This window comes from Nestor notabilis, unplaced genomic scaffold, assembly GCF_000696875.1.
Source record: "Nestor notabilis isolate BGI_N333 unplaced genomic scaffold, ASM69687v1 scaffold5150, whole genome shotgun sequence".
NCBI classification, from domain to species: domain Eukaryota; kingdom Metazoa; phylum Chordata; class Aves; order Psittaciformes; family Psittacidae; genus Nestor; species Nestor notabilis.
In genome coordinates this window covers 60,888-82,157 of record NW_009912378.1, presented here as the reverse complement: position 1 = coordinate 82,157, position 21,270 = coordinate 60,888, and the positions used below count along the sequence as shown (strand labels likewise).

Below are 21,270 nucleotides of genomic sequence, written 5' to 3'. Positions count from 1 at the left end.
CAGCCCCTGGGCCCTCTTGAGTGCTCTATTTTTCTAAGGAGGTTTGAAATTTGAAGCCATTTGCCTTCTGGCTGCTGGAAAGGAATTTTCTTTTTCCATCTCCAATAAATACGTACGTCTGAGAGCTCATGCTTATTGTTCAGGCTCCGCTCTGGTTTGTGCTTGCAGAGGTGATGTGAAGGGAGGCAAACTCCCTTGTCTGATCAGCTCTAGTATTTCTGGCTGCTCAAAACTCTCCCAGAATGGAGGCAATAAAGGCTCAGGCAATAGTGGGGGTTTCCAGTACACGGTCTGTGGTGGGGGAGGACCTGCTGGAATGATTCAGGGGATTTTACAACCTGGGGATCTCACCCCGAGCCTCAGAGCCCTGGTCTGCTTAAGGAAGATTGGACTAAATTGCAATGGAGATGGAGGAAGCCTCCAACAGTTATGTTATTAAAGGATGTTGTGGTCCCATTTCTGAGGCACCAGGCAGGTGTTTCGAGTTGCTGTGTGCTTTAAAGCATCCTTGTGGGATATAGTCTCTATGCCAGGGAGGGATGAGAGGGGAAATCCCTGGTAGCCAGGGCTCTGTGGCATGAGCAGTGCATGTGCCCCATGGCTCTCTGCACACCCACTGCTCCAGAGGGACTGGGGTTATCTCCTCCTCCTGCAGGAATTGGCATTGAGCCTCCTTCATGTCATGGGGCAGGCTGAGTTCCTCAGTCTTGTGCTGTGGGTTCACTGATACCTGGGTTCCCTTCAGTGTCAGTTAATATGTGATTTACCAATCTTAAATGCCTTGAGAGCAGCAGCTTAAACTGATTGATAGGTGTGATCTCTGTAGTTGTCTATTCTCTCCCCTTCTCATTCCATATGTATATTTTATGTGCAGACTTCTTTATTCTTCAGTAACTTCTGTCCACTTATGTGTGCCTTCCTCCATCATGGCTGCCTCTGCCACTCCAAGTATAGAGTCTGTTGTTTGACTTTGACCTTCTGTGCTAACAGTGATGCTGTGCTTTCCTTGCCTTCCTGAATATCTCACTCCTGCATGTGGCTGATGCTGCTTCCTGCCTCCTTAGGCTTTGCTTTTACACAAGCTGCAGCTGCACAGAGCCTCTCCAGAGCTCCTCACTTCCCTTCTGCTTTTCACGTGGCTCAAAAATGGTGCACGTACCAGATCCAAACAAGTGGGGGTTTGCATGCATGACTCCTGTAATCCTTAGAATGATTTACCATGGTAATAGGATTAAAGTACTTGTACAACAGAGTAAGTTCTGCAGTCTGTGGTTGTGAAGTGGTGCAAAATACTGACTGTTCTATAAGCTGGTATCCAAGAAAGTGCATGTGAAAGCCAGAAGGAAGGTACTTGTAATCAAATTCAGTCTCTGAAGTAGTACCTATAACTCCTTCAAGACAGGTTTGTTCTCTGGTTTTGTTCTTGGTTTTTAATAGGAACTATTTTTCCTATATAGGAACTAAAATGACAAATTCAATTGTGATTCTTTCAGCTGAAGTTAAAGCATGCAATAGTTCATACTAAAGTTTTTTTGGGTCAAATTGTTAGATAAATATTTGTTTCTAGAACCCTAAACCAAAATCCCTTTGTGTATGATGATTCTATAACACACAGCAGTAAAACTAGAAACTTGAGGTGAACTTAATTTAAGAAAAGGCTTTCTTAAACCTGGCAACATTCTGATTTGGCACCTGCAAGTGCAGTCTGTTGGGTTGCTTGTCTTTCAATGCTTTGCACTGCTGATTTTTACCCTGCCAGATGCTGCATGCATTGGTTGGATCTGGCTTTCACTGTGGAGGTGTCCTCATGTTGCTTGGACATCTCTTCCCTCAGCTGACCTGATTCTTAGTGGAATGATCTGATTGCACTGCTTGAATTCACAAACTGCATGTAACTTAATGCACCCTTTCTTGCGAGCTTTGGAATTGCAAAGGTGGAATGACTGTTATAATCAGGATAAGTAGGATTTGAAACAATTGAAGTTTAAATCTAAAATCATGACAGTTAAGCTACAGCAGATAGAATTCATGCTGCAGTTTGCCTATCATACATTGCAACCTTCTATTTTTGTGGCACCTCCAAGTGTGGGATGCTGCCAACAAATAGCAGACTGCCTTTCCCAAACGCTAGCAGGATTAATGGGAATCCAGATCCAGCTTGACAATCCCTTAAAACTTAGCATGGTCCCTTGATTTTGACCTCAGTGCTTTGAAAGCAGGCTATTCCACATATAGCACTTATTTCCCATAGAGCTGATTTAGCATATCTGAGTAAAACTTATTGTTCTGGATGCTTTTGAAGCTTTCACTGGGTGGGTTGGTTGATGAGTTCATGAGGGGATGTCTGTGCCTGGTAAATGGCTACTGAGATGGTGAAAAGCTCCCTTCAGGCTGTTTCAAACTGGGCTCTCTGCTTCCCAACTGCCTTTTTGGTCTTGTTTTTGCATTTAAACTTCAATGGTTTGAGCGAGGCATGAGGCAGCTCCGTTCTGTCCTGTTCTGATGCACTGGCATTTGTGACCCCCCCCCCCAGAACAACGACAACGAGACAGCACTGCACTGTGCTGCACAGTATGGCCACACAGAGGTGGTGAAGGTCCTTCTGGAGGAGCTGACCGACCCCACCATGCGCAATAACAAGTTTGAGACTCCTCTGGACCTGGCTGCACTCTACGGGAGGCTGGAAGTTGTGAAGATGCTCTTGAATGCTCACCCCAATCTCTTAAGCTGCAACACTAAGAAACACACTCCTCTGCACTTGGCAGCTAGGAATGGTCACAAAACTGTAGTCCATGTCCTCCTGGATGCTGGCATGGATAGCAACTATCAGGTATCTGGTTTGTCTGTGTGTGAAGGGCTGCTCTGATAGCTGGGGGATGGAGAACCCCTGTGGTTACATATGGAGAGCTCCACCTAACCTTCCTCCCAGAGGGATCCTTTATGAAAGACGAGCAGTAGCTTTGTTTGCCTCTGGGCTGTTTGTTCAGCTCTTAGTTGCTCCGAGAAGCTGCTCAGAGGGGTTCTGGTGCTGTGCATGCTTCCTGCCTGCTTGGTAGTTGGACAAAGAGCCCCAGAAACATGGCAAAGGAGAAAAAAAGCCAAAGCTGTTCTGTCCTGCAATACTGTGAGCTCTTGATAGTGATGGAGGCAAATTGTGTCTCTTCCTATCAAGCCACTTGTGAATATGCTGGTTTTGCATTTCTAGCTTGTACGGGGTGGTCTTGTCTTTCCTTTCCAGGACATGACCTCTCACTAAGCTGTACAAAGTCCTTTCTTGGTCTCTAACCTGGGCCTGCATGTCTCTGAAGAGACCATCCCCATTTTCCATTCCAAATTCTCAGCATTGTAATAAGACTGGTAGCCTGTCCTCAGGTGTAGATGTTGTTGCCCATGCTTTGTATATGATGCCATATATTTATTGCTTCTGTAACCTTCTAAAACGTGCCTCCATCCCCATTCCCCAGTCTGGCTTCATGCTATTTTTCCATTTAATTTGCAGACTGAAAAAGGCAGTGCTTTGCACGAAGCTGCTTTGTTTGGCAAGACAGATGTGGTACAAATATTGCTGGCTGCAGGTGAGAGAATGATCCTCTTTTGAAGCAATAACGTGGTGATCCTTTCACCCAGAACTTGAGGAAACCCCATTATAGTGGCAGCATGCTTCTCCAACCAGCTATCAGAGTTCCTCTGAGAGGGCTATAGAAGTTATCTCTGTCTTTGGCTTCAGTTCTGCCTCTCTAGAGCGTTTTTTAGCTCCCCCCAGTGATGATCACAAATGTAAGATCTGACTTAACATGAAGACATGACTTTGCACATAGTTAGAAGATATTCTTGCTTTTGCCTTCTCTACATCTATTGCCATAGGTATTGATGTGAATATAAAGGATAACAGAGGACTGACAGCTCTGGATATTGTGAGGGAACTTCCCTCTCAGAAAAGCCAACACATAGCAGCTCTTATTGAAGGTAAGTGATGTAGCTCTGTGTGTGGGGAAAAGTTTGGGGTGCTGATTGTGCTAGTGCACATACAAGATTTTATTCTGTAGTCCTGGAAGGTGCTGGAAGCAGAGCAGCTTCAGGTCAGGTCCCTCAGTGAGAATCTTACAGTAGGAAGGAATGATGCTTCAGTGCTCTGGTGAACCAGCATTTGCTCCAGACCAAACACTTGCAGAGGGATGTTTGAGTGGGCTTTAGGGGGGTTAGCTCCTTTGCTGAAGGAGTGTGACATAACTTTTTGAGTTCCAGTGGGCTTAATTGAGGTTTGTTTAACTCACTTTAGAAGTTAATGAAAATTAAAGATAGCCTAAATCTGTTTGCAGAAAGTGAAGTAAGTATCTTTAGAAATGGTTTTGGATTAGCTGTCCCTCCATGTGTGTAGGCAAATAGTTGTCCACAGATCTTAAATCCTACTCCTCACTTCATTCTGAAGCTTGGGCATGGATTTTTTTACAAATGAGGTTTACAGAAAAGGCCTTGATTACTTGTGGCTTATTAAGGAGCTTGGCCCATTGTGTCTGTCCAAGTTAGGGAACGAAATGTGGCATTTTAGCTAAATTCATACCTTGTAATTATGCTGTCTCAATTTCCTCTCAGCTGTGGGGAGAGAGATCAGAAGCGTATGCAACTGGTGTGCATTATTCATGCTTTGCATTTGAGAGCTTTACAGGTTCAAAGCACTTTGCAGACTTTTAATTAAGCTTTGCCTGTGAGGCTGGTGGGTATTATCTCTATTCTGAAATAGAAGACAAAAAATGGGCTTTATAACTGAAGTTCTTGCAGGTAAATGCTGTTAGTTTGCTCCTGTGAGCTGGCTCTGTGAGGTGTTGCTGTCTGACTTTGTGCAAGGAGGTTTAATATTTCTGGCTTTGCCTGTGATTTGGATCATGGCTAGAATTGGTTTCTCTGTCTTATGACTCCAGAAGACCAGACTACATCTCTGTTTAGTGATGTAGCTTGTGTCTACAACATGAAGTAATCTGCTCCATGATGATGTGTCTGTACAGGAGCTTTGCAGCTTTCTGATTAAAGACTCCTGTAAAAGTTCAAAGACCCATCCTTGACCTTGTGTGTGTGATTAAAGAGGTCTCCTGCTTCTATTTTGGGATCTGAGCTGCAAGTTTTAATAATGGGTTATTTTTTGGAGAGTTCATAAGCTGACAGTTGGCCTTCCATCCAGAAGGGAGGAAGTACCTTATGCTGAAGTGGATGTAAAACTAGACTGACACAAACTGACCCTGTCATTCCACCTCACTGCAGATTACACCATCGGGAAGAAAAGTGCCAAAGCTGCAGAGAAGACTGTTCAAGCACCACTTGTTCCTCCCACTGATCCTGTGGGCCGGATATCTCAGGGTAGGCTTCATACCACAAGAGTCAGTAGCACTCTTCTTCATCAAGTGCTGACTTTCCAAGGGCAGAAGGCCTGAGTGACGTGCTTGTGTCTCTTCTCCTCTCCCAGGTGATGTGGAGAAAGCAGTTACAGAACTGATCATAGACTTTGACGTGAACCCAGAAGAGGAGAGTCCATATGAAGCTTTGTACAATGCAACGTCCTGCCACTCCCTGGACAGCCTTGCCAGTGGGAGATCCTCAGATCGGGAGTCTCTGAATAAGGAACCTGAATCAACTGGTCACAAAGCAGCAGGAGTCAGGCCTGTATGTACCTACGTGTGCTCCTCCCTGCTTGCCTTAGGATAGGCAACTTGCCTCCAATTTCATAGTATTGCACAGGCTCCCAATCCCCCAGCTTGAGGAAGTCTTTAAACCCATCCCTGACACTGATTGCAGCAGGCAGGTACCTCTCCTTTTCACTGACCTGTTCACATAACCCCTCTTGTATTGCCCACAAGTAGCCACTTCTTTGTAGTGATTTTCACTTCGTGTTGCATCCATCTGTTTTCTGGCAGTTGAATTTGGGTGCCAGTGAATTTGGGTTTATCAGGACATTACACTTAGCTGAAGGGCTAACTTGTGTAGAAGAATGCTTTGGAAACTTCTGTGCGGTATTTTTCTCATCTCTCTTGCTCTCTGCTTTGCCCAAGAGAAGGCTCTCAAGAAATTATCTTTAAGAATATCCCATTGGAATCTAGTTGGCAGTGGAACCTTTTTGGGGTGTGTGTATTACTTGCGGAGATCTGTAGAGGGTACTCAAGGCTTTACAAAGCAATGCAAAGCTCCTGGAACTGTCTTACAGTGAAGTCTTCCTTACCTTCTGCTAGTTGCATCTGCTGCCCCCTTAGCAGTGCCTATGGGGCAGATGGGATGCTGGCCTTGCAGCATGCTGTGTCAGCTTCAGGGGTGCTTTTCTGCTCAGTTTTACAAAGCCTGCTCTGTGGATGTAGTTCTAGACAAAAGGCAAAGAACAATTAAACTGCTGCTGGTACAGTAACCATGATTCCTCTGTCTCTACAAAGAGGGGCATCTTTTTTCCTGTAGTATTAGCAAATGTAGTAGAAATGAAACAAAAGCTCCAGAAGCCTGACATTTCAGACAGATCTCTCTCTAGGATGCGCAGTACACTGTGCACTATCCTGTTACTAACTGAATCTTGGTGGCTTACAGCCCTCTATGTACTGTCCTGTATTGATGGTGTCTGGTGTGAAATAAGCTCAGCTCTGCCACAAATAAGACGAGAGGCTGAACTGCAGTGAAAAGGGGGAAGGAGGGACCACGCTCGATGAGCTCGCTGGAGTTTATCCCTAAACTTGTTTGGTTTTGGAATGAGCAGTCCACCTTTCCGTCTCTCCCTTTGCCATTAGATGGAGCTGTTGCAGGGCAGGAGATGACATGGAGCTGTGTTCAGCTCTGCATGGAGGCAAAGCAGCACAACTCTCGCTGCCCACAGGCAATACTTGGATGTTTGAGGAATGCAGTGCAGCATTGTCTCTTGATCCCTAGGGTTTTGCACTATAAAAGGTTCCTCTGGAATGACTTACTGTTTTATTAAGACACAAGCGATGTCTTCCCTTTCTACCCATTTGCATGAGTTCATTACTGACCTTGGCTGTGTGTTGCCCTGCCGCTGAGATTACCAGTCTGGGTCTGAATGAATTGGCTGAGGTAATGAAGTACTAAGCCTGTGTAAACAGCACCTTCCACCCCAGCAGTTTCATTCTCCTGACAGGACAGTTGGTGCTCACGTGGGCTGGCGCTGGCCTTGTGCAGTGTCACCACTGCAGAGCACAAGTGGGTGCTCTGTTATCAGTAGCAGTCAAGCTCTGCGCTGGTAGGACTAAACTTCTCCACCCACATGAATTTGAGGAGGTCCTTACCATGCTGCATTCACAGCAGCATGGACACAGTGGTGGAAGCAGAAGGGGATGTGCTTTAACACAACACAGTTGACTGTGATCTTGTAAACCACAGAGAGAACGTCCACCACCACCTGCCAAGCCACCGCCTGATGAAGAGGAGGAGCAGCATGTGGAGAAGATAGGCCATGGTGCTTCCTCTGAGGTATGTGATGTTTGATCTGGGGTGTTTTACAGGAGTGTGGTTTAAAGATCAATTTAATCAGTTTGGCAGGACCCAGCCATGATAATTAACCTTGCAAGAAGGGTTGTGAATGGGAAGTCTTCTTTCATTCCAGCATTGCTGCTGTCACTTGCCATGGGAACTTCCTTTGTGCAGTTCTTCCAGAGCACCTCTGTGTTGCCCTTTAGCCTTACTTTCCTATTCTTGGCTGGGAATTCCCATAGGAAGAGGTTTTTTTGAGTCACATTGTGATGTGGACTGTTGCCCATTTGTAATGATCCCACCAACTGCATCTTCACTTGAGACTGAAACGCAGAGGGCTGTTAGTTCCTGCTTCCGCTGAGCTTCCAGATGTGGAGGAGCAGCGTGGGCTTGTGGATCCCACTGACATGAACTGGGATCAGGGGCTTGAATTCAGCTGAGAATGTGGCCCAGCATATGTTAATGCTGTCTCTGCAGAGGTCAATCCATGTGAGCTGCTTTTTGATGAAGCTAAAGCTTTCCTATTCTGCATCTTTGCTCTTGGGCTTCCTATTGCTCATTTTTACTCCATTTTACATCACGCGGATGTGTAGTCTCTCCAGGAGACCCATCTATGGGGGGGTGTGTGTGTTGTGAAACCACAAATGTGTCTTGGCAACTTCTGACACCCAGGAAAATCTTCAAAGCAAACCCAAATCTTGAGGATTTCCTTGTTTTTCCGAGTGCCGTGGGTTGTATGTAAAACAAGTGGAGTGCGTTGTAACAGCCTCCCATTCACCAGATGCTTTGCTTTGAACGTGTTGATCTGCTGAAGTTCCTACAAGGCAGAAATGTGATCTGTTTTCTGAAGTATGTCACATCTATATGAGACATGAGTAAACATTATTTGCTTTAACAGAACTGGCTTTTTCTAGAGAGTAAAGCTCCAAACAGTGCATAATTTCACCTGAAATGTGAAAGTGCGGCCTCATCTCTCCCCTGCTGTTGAAATGGCTTTGCAGGGTGATAACCAGTCCATGGCTGGCTGGCTGGCAGCAGCAGAGAGCTGCGGAGCAGGTCACAGCATAATTGGAAGCAGAACTTGTTCATGATGACAAACATGAGGGAGGGAAATGTGCACTGACTGCCCCTGCTGAGTTATCTTGCCATATTTAATTATAAAGCACCTGCTGGGTTGTCCTGGCTTTAATGGCTTTGGAAATATGATCCATTAAAGGAAATCTTGCTGGCAAATAGACTTGTACAGAGTGACTCGCTGGGGAGATCTGGATTTGTAACCAAGTTCATTGATAAAACTTACAGCGTGTGTGTTGCTGCCTTCTCGATGTACTGACAAGGCTGGTTTGGCTCTGGTTCTTTGCTGCTTCTGGGGTGCTCTGCTTTTCTGACTCCTGCCCCTTATTTATCATCTCCGTACATGTTCTCCCTGGGTTGGGCAGGTGTGAACAGGAATAAGCTTAGGGAATGCTGTAAATGTCTCATTGCAGCATCCTGGTCTGGCATCCTCTAGACCTGCCCTCGCATTAGAGCCAGGACAGTCAGTCATTGAGTATTCTGGGGTTAGGCCAAGCTCTGGTTTGAAAAGTAGTCTTTTTATTCAGTTGCCAAGATGGGGCTATCAGTCAAAACAGATGTGCATAAACATAAACAAGAAACTTTTCACTTTCATCATGGGAAAAGCATGAGTACAAACAGGCAGAAGAGCTGATTGTTTGAGGTGCTCAAGTGCTGCCTTCCACTATCTGCAGAAACCTTCTGGGATTGGAGCTGAGTAAGATTCTGCGTAGGCAAATGAGGCTGCAGTTTCAGTTGTTTACTCCTCATCTCCAAAAGGGAAGTGCAGATGAAAGACAAGGCACCATGATTGTTCCAGCAGCTTGGTCTGTAGCTCTGCTGAGGGAGGAGAGAGAAAAGAGATGAGTTACCCTTTAAAAAGGCTTTCAACGTCCATTGCTGTGGATTAAATACACTTTAAAGAGCATGCTCATTATTAACAACATCTTATTTTTGGGCTTTGCTAATAGTGCATATTTCTACATGCTCTCCAACGTGTATAAATAAATGAAAGATGAATTGGAAGAAAGGTTGATTTGATTTTGTTACTCCTGTTTGCAGAGCCTACAGAGCAAGCACAATTCTCCAGCAAACAGTGTCTCCATTTTGGGTGAATTTAAACCTGAAACTCTATATAGAGCTTGGAAGGATGAGACATGGAGAAAATAAAGTGTAAGCAGGCCTATAAATGCATACACAAAAGTTTACAAAGCAAAAGCTGGGAATTGTGTGCTGCTGGGGAGCTACTGCCTTCAAATGTGTTCAGTGCATTTGAAAGAGGACAGTGCAATGCTCATCATCTGCAGAGTCTGAGGAGCATCCCAGTGCCTGCTCTGGGTCCAGGCTCCAACTGCTCTGGCACGCTGCTGCTGTGCAGTTTTTCCAAGCTCTCTGGCAAGAGCCTGTCACCTACTGTCAAAGTCTGGTGGTTTTGTGCCACCATCTGGTCAAAGGTTTTGTTCCTTAATTTGCCCATGATGAGCATCTTCACCTCAAAAGGAGCAGCTCTGCCTGACAGCTCCTGCTCCAAGCAGGCAAAACAAAGACTTTCTTTGCTGGACACGGCCCGTTTCCTCCCATTGAGAAAGTTGATGTAAAAGCCAGCTGGGCTTTGCAGGAACAGCACATGGATGTTGGAATCCTGTGTGTGCTGCTGGCTCCTGCTGCCTCTCCAAGAAAGCCTCAACTTCCAGAGGTCTGGCTAAATTGCAGTCAGGTAGGTACCTATTTGCCCTCGAAGCGACTTGGATGCTTTCACTTTGGGGAAGAAATTGGAGGTGGTGCTTAGTCTGCTGTCTGGACAGTGGCAGTTCCAGAGCAGTACAAGGGCACTCTTCTGGGGGGGATGTTTTGTTCAGACCTGTTCTTCCCTGTCTTGGCAGCAGGTCGGGATCACTTGTTTTCTGTCTTGGGTTTGACCCCACCACCCTTGGCTGTAGGCACACATGGCTCCTGGGACAGGGTTGCATCAACCTGCCACGCTGTAGCCAGACGATGGTGCTGGAAGGCAGCTGACCATGCAGGCAGGGTGCCCTGGAGCCCAGTTTAGCCCAGTTAGCACTGGGATGGCACGTGTGGCTCTCTGAGGATGTCAAACCATTGTCCTTGGCATTGAGTGAGCCTGCAGCAAGACTCATTTGGATCCTACTTCAAGACCACATCCCTGCACATGCATGGTGGCTTTCCAGAGCAGCTTGCTGGAGGGTCTCCCAGTATTACAAACAACTGCTGATCAGAGACTTTTTGGGATAAAACAAGCACAATCACTGCTGCACATCCCGAGGTTACAGTGAGTTTATACTGTGTTGCCTGAGGCTTATTAGTTCTAAATACATTATGAATCCTGAGGTTAGGAATGCTAGAGCTGAGACTTCTGAGAAGAAGGAAGGGATTTGGGCTTTTTCTTTTAGCCATGTCCCAGTAGAGCAGCAACTAACTAGTGAATGACGATGCAAATTCCAACTGCAACAGCAAATCTGATGAACAGGAATAATGGTCTCAGCTCTTTTTCTCCCTCCAGGTTGTCTGCAGACCTGGCACAGTGAATCACCCAGTGCTAGAAAGTTGTCAGCAACCTTAAATACTAGAAAATAAAGGGGGTTTGGGTGGCTTTTTGAGGGGGTAAAAAAAAGGGAGTATTACATTTTGGATCCCACTGCACAGCGAAGGTGTTGCATCTGCCAATTCCTCGCTTGAATCATGGCATAAAGAGGCCTTGTGCTTTATTGCTGGGATAAATAGCACTGCTTTGTGGAGCTCTACATTATGCTGTTTTTCATTAGGCCTCTGGTGCACGAGGAAAGAGCAGGGGAAGTGGAGCTGAGGAAGAGGAACACCCTTACGAGCTGCTGCTTACAGCAGAAACTAAGAAGCCCGTTGCAGTGGATAGGAAAACGAAAGGTAAGTGCCCATTCAAAGAGCAGAGCTGTTTGCTTAGATGCATTTAAAGGAAAATATAGAGGGCAGAGAGTAACTGGAACAGTTAAACTTTGTTGGGTGGGGTTGCTGGATCAGCACTGCAATTGTTTTGTTTCCTGGTAATCTTCACTTTTAGAAAGGAGAGATCTAAATGTTCCTGTACAAAATGTACACGGAGGAAGGGCAGCTCTATTCTGACAACTAAGAGATTGCAAAGACCTCCTCTGTTAACTTGGAAAATAAGCAATTCCTGGGCAGAGTCAAGTGAATGCAGAGGGGTGGAAGAGATGAGCTGATACAAGCATTCAGATGAACTGTATTCTCCATCCAGCTGAACTTGAAGACCTGCTGGTGTCGCATGTTTATACCAGCAGATGATTTGCCCTGCTATCCTGGTCTTAAAATCAGCATCCCCCAGTGTATTAAAGCTAATTTGAGATGTAAACTAACAAAGGAGAAAAGCAAACACGTGTCGAGCAAGCTCCTTTCTACAACTGACTGAAAATCCACTGTATAGCCAGGTTAAGTATCAAACTAGTCTCTTTTCTCCCAGAGGGACTCCTGTGCTTTACAAGGGATCTGGGAACACCTTGTCTCTTGTGTTTGGCTGGTGCCGGGCTTTTTGGCTTTCCTTCAACAACAACAAAAGATTAAAGGAAAAACATCTCTTGCTTTATTCAAAAGTCCTGAGCAGGAATTTTGAAGGATTTAATTTGGACTCTAAACCTGGAAACCATCTCACTGAGGATGAACAGAGGATAATGAGGACTTGATGTGATGCCTCATTGACTGCTCTGTAAGACCTGCAGCTTTTTTTCTTCCCTTCTTGCAGCATGATAGCTTTCATTCCCTGAGTCCTGCTCTACTCCAAGCTTGGATAGGGTGGCACAAGAGGTCATTGTTTTCCCACCAGCATTTGCCAAAGCCACTTGCTGCCGGAGGCAAAGTTAGGATGCTTTTCAGGTTGGTGCTTTGTGGTCTCAACCAGGAATAGTCCTTGGGTGACAGCCATTGAACCAGAAGCTTTCAGGCTATCTTTTCAGTGTGCAGCTATTGCTGGTTATTCAAGTGTGAGCTATTCCTAACTGCTTTGCTCCTTTGTCTAGCTACTGTGTCCAGGCTTCATGAATATGAGTGAAGGTGTGTCATAATTGTGTGTCAGATTAAAATAAAACCTCAAAGTAATGCATCTGCTTTGTCCTCTGAACACATGAAGACATTAGTACTGAAGGCATCTAAGCCCCATTTCATGGAGAGCTTACAGGAAGCATCTTAACAGGAAGCCTGTTAAGGATCCAGAGTGAAGTCATGTCATAATGAAGAGCTAGAAAGATAATAGCTGGGACTTCAGGGTTTGGTCTGTGGACAGTGTTACTGTTTTTGTAACAGACCTAGAGCCCTTCCCACTGTAGTGGTGGGAAAAATCCAAGGATGCAGTTGAGTTTTCTCATCTTCCAGGACTTTGTCTGCTCTCTTAAATGCAATTAGCACTGACTGATGTGGTGGAGCTGTGGATCTGGTGGAGGTGAAGAGCTGCTCCTTGGGAGAAGGGGCCCAGCCCGTAGGTTTCTCATCTCTTGCATTTCAGCTTGTTGGGGCCATCTTCCATTGCTCTTCCTGGTGGACCTGGAGAAAGAGACATGATTGTTTCTTCCTTCTCCAGAGGGTACCAGCTGATTCCATGACATCCCAGAGTGATCCCTGTGGCATGAGCACATGTGTGACCATGTCCCCAGCCGGCAGCTCTCCCTATACTGCAGGAGCTGCTGAGCTTTGACAGGGGCCTATGTCATCTTCCACCTCTGCTTGTGGACTTCAGGCTTCTCAACCCCAATATGAAAAGAGACACTGGCTACTCTCCTGGTGTGTGTTGTTCATCCCTTCGTTCTGTCCCAGCCTTACAGGTTGCCTCTTTCTGCACAAGAGTTTTCTAACTGCTCTGGGAGAGTGGATCAGCTTTGAAATCTGCTTTATTGCACTGGGAACAAAAGTAAATGTTTCCTGCTTTTGCAGTAGTTGGGGTCAGATGCCAGAAGGACATATGGAAGTAGATGTAGCAAGTATGAAACGTAAGGTATATACTGATAGGGATGGGGGAGAAGATGGATTTAGGGAGTAACAGAATCATTTTGGCAAGAAGTTAAACAAGGGCTGAAGGAGCCTTATTTGGGGTGTTAGAGAATTTTCCCACCTCTGGATCAGAAGGGTCCTGGAGCATCAAAGGCAGCAGCTCAATCCCAAGACAAGGAGCTGGCTGAACATGGCTTTGAATTGCTTCTTGGCTCTCAATCTGAGAGACTGGGATTCTAGATGTTACTTGATGCATTCTGGAGGAGCCTTTGGTCGGAAGAGGAGGACCCTGATTCTTGTGGGGGATTGAGAAGGGCTTTTGAGGGCAGCTGAAAGGCTGAATTTCAGGCATGCTGGGTTTAATGGTGCCTTTCATATGTGATAGCTGCCTTTGTTTCTCTGGCTGTGAGTTGTCTTGTATCCAGTGAAGAGATGAATGTGGTATTATCCGCCTGGCCTTGGTTGCCTTTTGTGTCCCTTGCAGCAGTTTGCAGTCACATGCTGGAGTACTGGGAAAAGTTGGCCTCATGTTTTAGGCAGAGTATCAGAAGTGTTTGAAGCCAAATGCTTTCCCATCCCTTTTGGTAAGGAAACTACGTGCAATCACATGCATGAAGTCAGGGTGTTCAGGACTTGTAACAAGGCCAAGGGTGGTGAGCTGTGTGTGGACTGACCGGGAGGAGACAGTTCACCTCCTCCTGCGTTCAGAGACCTGATGGAGGATGGATGCAGAAAACACTGCTGAGTGTTGATGTCTGTCTTGCTTCTCAGGAGAGTCTTCACAAGGGCTGTCGGCAGTAATCAGCTGCAGGTAGGACTCAATTGGTTCCTTCGGATAGTTTTAAAACCTGGTATTTGTTGAGGTTCTGCTGTGCTGCTTCCATAGGAAGCCCAGCTTGAAGTGCCTACTTTGCCCTTCCTCTTGCTAGAGTTTTTCTTTGTGGCTATACTGGTTCAACCAGAGGTACGACTGAGCTCTAAACCAAGGTCTGAAATGAGCCAGCAATAAAAACCAAAACAGGCTGCAGAGAGATTTAAAGGAAATATCTCTCCACAGAGCCAGATTATGGCCACAGGAGCAGCAGGATGGATATGACTTTAGGAAATCCTTGGGGACACATGGGTATTGCAAACAAAGGTTGGTTTACCATGAGATGAATGATAGTGTAGAACCACAGCCTACATGCCCTCCTTTGGTTTCATCGTGGCTGGAGGACAGATCCCTTTCCATGTCTCAGGTCCAAGCCCTCATTTCTGTTGTCATCATGTGTTTAGAAGCTTCTCTGCAGAATCATATTAAGCAACTAGGGCAGTGTTTTACTGCCTTTCCTTAAAGGGGAATAGGGGAGGGAGTACAGAAGAGCACAAGTTCAGGCAGCTTTTGCAGGACAAACTCTACCCAGAATGACTGAGCTTGGTGAGACTAATCCAGGAGCACACTGTACAGGTCTGGATTTCACATGCAGTACCTCACTGTAAATGAGCCTTTGGTTCAGTTTTACTGCAGCTGAAGGTTATTTTTGCACTTCTAAAGTGCACTATAAAGGCCAGTTTCCTCCTTGCTGGCTTTCTATGCCACAGGAGATAGTTTTGCATGCTCCTCACTTGACAAATTCTGGCATGATGTAGCACAGGGAGCCTTTTCCATATCAAAGTTAGAAGCTAGGGTATGCCCTTGCTAGTTTTGAGGTTGAGGAGCTTAAGCAAAAAGCAACTGCAATAACAGCTTCATTCTCCTAATCCAGGGACATGGAACAAATCCTGCTGATGATATATAGGAAAAGAAATTCAATCAAGGCAGGGCAGTTGCAGCTCAGTGTTAGGAGTTTAGGGAAGTGCTTCATATCTGGAATCATCAGGCTGCTGGCAGGGAAGCCCGTAACTGAATCCTGCCTGGGAAGCTGACATGCTGTACCCAGAAAGGGGCTCGTGTTCCTGTTAAGGTGCTGGAAGCAGCCTCTCCTCTTGGTGAAACCTGCAGCAGGCATTGGCTGAAGAAGCCGGGATCAGCCAGATGTCTGTGTTTGGGTGTAAGATCAGCTTAGGGGAGCCGGACAGAAGTCCCTGTGTTAAGGACAACTCCTTTTCTGAGTTTAAACATGTAGGAAGGTGCTTTCACATCCCTTGGAGTGCAGCAGATGGATGGAACGGGGGGTTCTTGGCTTTTCTAGCACCTGAATATTATTTTTCCCTTCTCCAAATTCACTACACCCTTGGAAAATGACTATTGTTTTCATCTTCGTGCCACAAGAAAAGCAATCAGCACAATCAGCTGGATCATGTCAGTAACCTGTCCCAAAAAGGTCTATCTTCCTGACATGGCCAGTGGTTGTTCTGGTTGATCCCGAGGCCCCTTTAGTTGAAACCCCAAAGGCTAAGGCCTGGTTAACCCTCAGGGTTCCTGCCACATGCACCTCAATGATAAGAAGAAACAAATGACTCTTCCTACATGAGTTCTTCTGTCTGCAGCTTTCAGGGCAGGTTCTGAAACACACTGAACATCTCCTTCATGATGTTCCTCACACCTTCTGAGCAACTGCTGTTGCTCTTGCTTCATCCCTTCCTTCCTTGGCAGCTCCCTTGTATTTCAAGTCCTTCATGGGCTTGAGGATGAATGGTGGCTGTGATTTCTGTTCAACAGCAGTCCTTTTGTGAGGCTCTGGAGCTAGATTTGAAGCATTTTGTTCTGGCTGGACTCAAGTGTTCCAGCATGTGGCATAAACTTTCACCAGCCTCCTCTCTGCCTTCAGCAGAAATGTCAGTAAAGGTTAAGCTGGGACACGGAAGAAATGATTCCCAGGGAAGGAAAGAGGCTGAGAAGAAAGGCTGTTGATTTTGCAGGAGTTTTTCCCTCCACATTAGGTTACTGCGACTGTCCCTTCAGTGCTGTGTTCCTCTTCCCAGGTCAGTAGCTTTACCTTATTCAGACCAGTCTGTCCTGTGAATGCAGCATGTCTGATCTCCCCTTGGGTTTCTCTCCACCATTACAGCTTCATAACTTTACGCAAAGTAACTGAACATAGTCTGGTCTTTTGATCTCCTGACGGGGTGCTGTTACTGGCACTCCCCAGTGTTGGGAATGGTGCTGGTGACGCCACCTGCCCACGGGGAATGTGCCTCCCCCTTGGCAACCTCAGTCACACAACTTGTGGTTCATGTGCCCGTGCAGGATCATCAACAACTACTTCATTGTCCTGGAATCTTTAACTCATAGCATCCAGACTGCAATAAGGCCTCGCATCACTTGATCCCAGTGGGAAGCGTGGTCTACGGCACGCTGCCCGGGCAGTCAACCTCCGCTCGGGCTGCTGCTGCTCCTGACTCAGCTGCCAATGGGGCAAACTGCTCTGAGCATCCTGTGGAGTAAACACAGGCTGGTGAGAGGGACCAGCTCTGCTCAGAACACCTCTGTCTGTTCAGCAGACAGAGGCCACAGTACAGCCCATCTAAGCTGGCTTGCAAAGACCAGTGGCTAATTTTTTCCTGCTTCATTCCTAGTGTGAGGACACAAAAGCAGATGGGTGTTAGCGTGTGAAAATGATCTGGTCAAGTTTAGTGCTGGGAGGGGTGCTTCTGGGGAAGAAGCTGATCTCTCTTTTGTTGCCAATAGGCTGCTTTCAGTTAGAGATAAGTAAATCTCACTAGTGTATTTTGCCTCACTGAAATGAGGATTCCTTTGCCTTGGCTTCTGAGAGCTGCTGTCTCGCAAAGCAAGCAATTTCCTCTTCACATCTAAACATCCTCCCTGCATTTCAGAGCCATGTTATCGGGGTCTGAACATCCTCCCTACATTTCAGAGCCACGTTATGGGGCTGCTTTGCTTTATTGTTCTTTTGCAGCATCATTTTTTTAGTCTTCAGAATGCAGAGTGTTTCTTCAGCACTAAATGAAAGTGGTTCAAACTTGCAAATAATTATGGGTGGATATAGGAATCCTTGGTGAATGAAAGCTAAGCTCTTATCTTTACAGAGTTTTGCTTTTACAGTTCAAATGCACGTTCAGCTGTGGCCAGGGTGAGTGCATGTATGTCTCTGCACACACTTGGCAGTTGGGATCAGTCAATTATTCATGATCGATGCAGGACCATGGTACCTGATATTAAAGATGTTGGTGTAACAGTGTTGTGTTTCTGGGACAGCCGGTGCTCCACTGCCTTAGCAGATGAGACCATGCTGTGTTCAGTGCTTCCCCTGTGAGAGAGAGACTTCTTGAACAAGTCTTTTTATTGCCTCAACTGTTTATTTCTCTCCCCTGAGTAAGGAGGAGAGGTTAAACTCGGAAACCACTAAGGAGGAAAGCAGTGGTTGTTTTTGGGGAATGCATTTTGGAACTGGCAGGTTGATTACAGTCCAGAAGCTTCCCCACCCTGCAGCTCGTGCCAAGAGCAGGGAGCGCTGCTCTAAATAACACTTTGGCCTTTATGGAAATCTATCAGATGTTCCAGGAGCCTCCGACTCCGCTTCTCCTACCTCACTTGCTCTCTCTGCAGGATATAGTTAGCACTTCTCTTAGCCTTATATAGCAAGGCCTGATAGTTAGTGTTAACAGGAATAAAACAACAAGGAGAGCTGCCAGATTGCATAAATCAGGCCAGTGTTTGGAATTTCATAAATGCCATGACTTTGGGTACAAGTTGAGCACACGGAACAATACGGAACTGTTCTCTCTTTATCTCTGCCTCCCTTGCTGAGGGAAGGCAGGGGGGAGAGATGGAATTTTGCTGTTTCTTCCATGTTTTTAACTTCCTCCCCCCTGCCCTGTTTTCATCTCCTTGAAGACCACAGGAGGAGCAGTGGCGGCCGCAGCCAGGACTCTGCTGATGGTCAGGACATCCAGGTTCCGGAGCAGTTTTCAGGGTTGCTTCACGGTTCTTCCCCGATCTGTGAGATAAGTGAGGACCCTTTCAGGCTCGTTTCCTCCGTGGAGAAAGGAGGCACAGAAGCTACAAGCCAGGCACGTGCTATGCAGCTGGAGGATGCTGCCTTACCTGCCTGTGGCTCAGTACGGACCAGCTCTCCAGACCAAACCCAGAAAGTGGTCTACGCGACCGTGCAGCACACGCATGTCAACCGGGCGGATCCTGGAGCTGTAGTCACGCCCCACGTGCCCCAGCACCCCAGCGGTGCTGAGGAAGAGGGGGACAGAGCTGTGGGCAGAGCCCACCCGGGCAGCAAACCCAAAGCTGAGCTCAAACTCAGCCGCAGCTTGTCGAAATCGGACTCTGATCTTCTGACCTGCTCCCCGACAGAGGACGATGCCATGGGGAGCCGGAGCGAATCGCTCTCCAACTGCAGCACTGGGAAGAAAAGGCTGGAGAAGTCCCCGTCCTTTGCTTCCGAGTGGGATGAGGTAAGGCTGACCTTGCTTAAGAGCTTCTGTGCCAGGAATGAATGTGTACAGCATGAGCTCCTCTCTTCCACACGGGTGGGGGTTCTGGCTGGTTCTCATTATTTGTACTAACTCTCACATTGTAGTAACAGTCAAATGCTTGCTTGTGTTTAGGGTGTCAGATGCCAAAAGACTGGGTTAATCGCAGTGGGGGAGAACTGCAAGAAGTGAGGGGCTTTACAAAGTTTAAGTTGCTCACATTCAGGGCTTGATTTCTTTTTGGCAAGCCAGATGTGGTTCTACATCCCCAGAATGAGGGAGAGTTGATAACGGTGCTCTTCCCAAATCCATGTTGACCTCCTCTTTCCAGTTCTTCCCCTATGGACTCTCCCAGCATCCAGAGGGGAGATGTTTTGTCTCTGGGTCCCTGCTGCCAGAGGGGTGAACAGTGTCCTGGGTTCAGGGGATGGAAGGAAGGGAGTAATTAGACTTTGTTTTAGGTATTTAACATCTTCCACTTTCCTCTTCACATATTTATTTCAGAGGCTTGTTAGCAGTCACTTTATTATAGCCCAGGAAGCCTATGGATAGTTAAATATTTCATGCTCAGAAAGTTGGCCCTAGTGAAGCACTCGGGCGAGATTAAGTGTCCCTCTGAAATTCAGCACCGCAGCATTACTGAAACATTCTTTGGAGATGATTCTCTGCTGGTGGAGCAGCAGCACTGCACAAGAGATAAGCTCACATGAACCACTCTTTGTACACTGAGAGGAAATAAAACCCCTGCCGTGGTGCTGGGGGTGTGGAGCTGTGTGTGCTGGGCATGGGCTGGTTGTGCCCCTGCTCGTCTGTCCTCTGTGTGCTGAGTGATGCTCAGCTGCCTCTCTGATAGAGATAAAATCGTCTTTTATGGATGAGGGAGATACTCAAAGGTGCTAAAAGCAAAGTGGGAATTCCTCTTTGGTATGAGGTTATCCTTCAGTTCATACTCTCACTCACTACAGTGTTTCAGGGGCCAAATAGATCTATTTTCCTCTGTAGTTGTTTTGGTTGTAGAGACTTTGCTGTTAATCACCTGGGTCAGTTGAATCACAATGTTAGTGAAGGAACCTGCAGCAGAAGCCAGAGTTGAAAAGACTGGGTAATTCTCACTGTGCTTTTCATGCTGAACTGAATTGTTTGCAGCAGATATTGAAAGGGAAGAAGCCTTTGGCTTTGCAGTGCTGCATGTAGTAGCAGAGGTCAAGTGTTAGTGTGCCTGTGTTTCCTCTGCTCAGAGGAACAACCCCCAGACCTGCTTCCCTGCTTGTAAACAAAGAGCATCATTTCCACCCAGTGTCAGCCTAACAAGCCACAGGAGGAAAACCTGCTTTTCCTTCCCATTCTGCTGAGGTGAGGAAAGCAGAGAAAGAATGTGAAGAATTCTCATCTGGCTGCAGCAGGGCAGGTCTAACTTAGATTTGTACTCTAAAACCTGATGGTTTTGTCTTCCTGGTTTCTGGTGTAATTTAAACAATTTGTGGAATTGCTTTAATCTGGGAGCAGCATCCTGTGGCTAGAGCACTGATTTGCCTGTCATGGACCAGCCAGAATGAGCCTGGACAAAGGTTTCTCCTCCCTGCCTCAGTTTCCCCATCTGAGAGATGACAATAGCCTCTTCTTGCAGGATGGTTTTGTTCCCACTGAAAACACTATGGAAAGTGAAATACTGTCATAAGAAAGGGGACAGACTATCAGCTGGTGATTCACTGCCTTTACCTTGATTTGCTCTTAGATTTCTAAAGACTACAGAGGCATTTTGGGTCTCCTGACTCCTGGTAGCACCCTGATGCTGTGAGCAGGAGGGGCACGGTTCCCAGAGCATTCTTCTATAGAAGCAACATAAAATGGATCTGCTGATAGGAGTTTATATGGTAAATACTTCGGTAAAATAAACCACCTGTGATGGTTAAGAAACAGTAAAGATGCTTCTATGGGGAGTGTTTGGGGTTTCTTTGCAGTGATTTGTATGTGCTGGTCATAATGGCAGCAGTGAGATTTAAGCATCAGTTAGTGCTGTGCTTGGAGGTTTCATTAATTCCCTGAATGGGATAATGCAGCTGCTCTGAATTAGAATTGCAGCCTCTGAAGTTATCAGGCTGATATAAAGCCCTGTTGAGCCACCCCTGTTAGCAACGATTTGGCTTTTCCTGTGTGTTGAGGGGAAACAATGGCAGATTTATGGGCATTATTCTGTTAATTTTCATAGTCTTTATGCAGGCAACTGGAGAGGAAAGCGATCCATGTGCAGCTCCATGCAACACGCAGCTGCAGCAGACAGGAGGCTGTGGGTGTTGCCCACTGGCTTTGCCAGCAATAGGTGTGTCAGTGGGGCCCCTGGGACTTGGGGAGGGACCTGTTTATGTCTGTGGGCAGATGGGATCCATGGGATCCAGCCAGCATCGC

General features: G+C 46.5%; 1 protein-coding gene across 2 annotated transcripts in view; it reads left to right on the top strand.

Moving 5' to 3' along the window:
* Positions 1-21,270, top strand: part of ANKS1A (ankyrin repeat and sterile alpha motif domain containing 1A) — a 75,344-nt gene that overhangs the window by 5,964 nt on the left and 48,110 nt on the right. For both annotated transcript variants that reach the window (XM_010019219.1, XM_010019211.1), the window contains 8 exons: positions 2,534-2,830; positions 3,500-3,575; positions 3,865-3,966; positions 5,257-5,352; positions 5,459-5,655; positions 7,366-7,455; positions 11,292-11,409; positions 18,275-18,846. In XM_010019219.1, coding sequence (XP_010017521.1) covers positions 2,627-2,830; positions 3,500-3,575; positions 3,865-3,966; positions 5,257-5,352; positions 5,459-5,655; positions 7,366-7,455; positions 11,292-11,409; positions 18,275-18,846 — 1,455 coding nt within the window. In that variant the 5' untranslated portion in view covers positions 2,534-2,626. The remainder of the gene's footprint in view (positions 1-2,533; positions 2,831-3,499; positions 3,576-3,864; positions 3,967-5,256; positions 5,353-5,458; positions 5,656-7,365; positions 7,456-11,291; positions 11,410-18,274; positions 18,847-21,270) is intronic.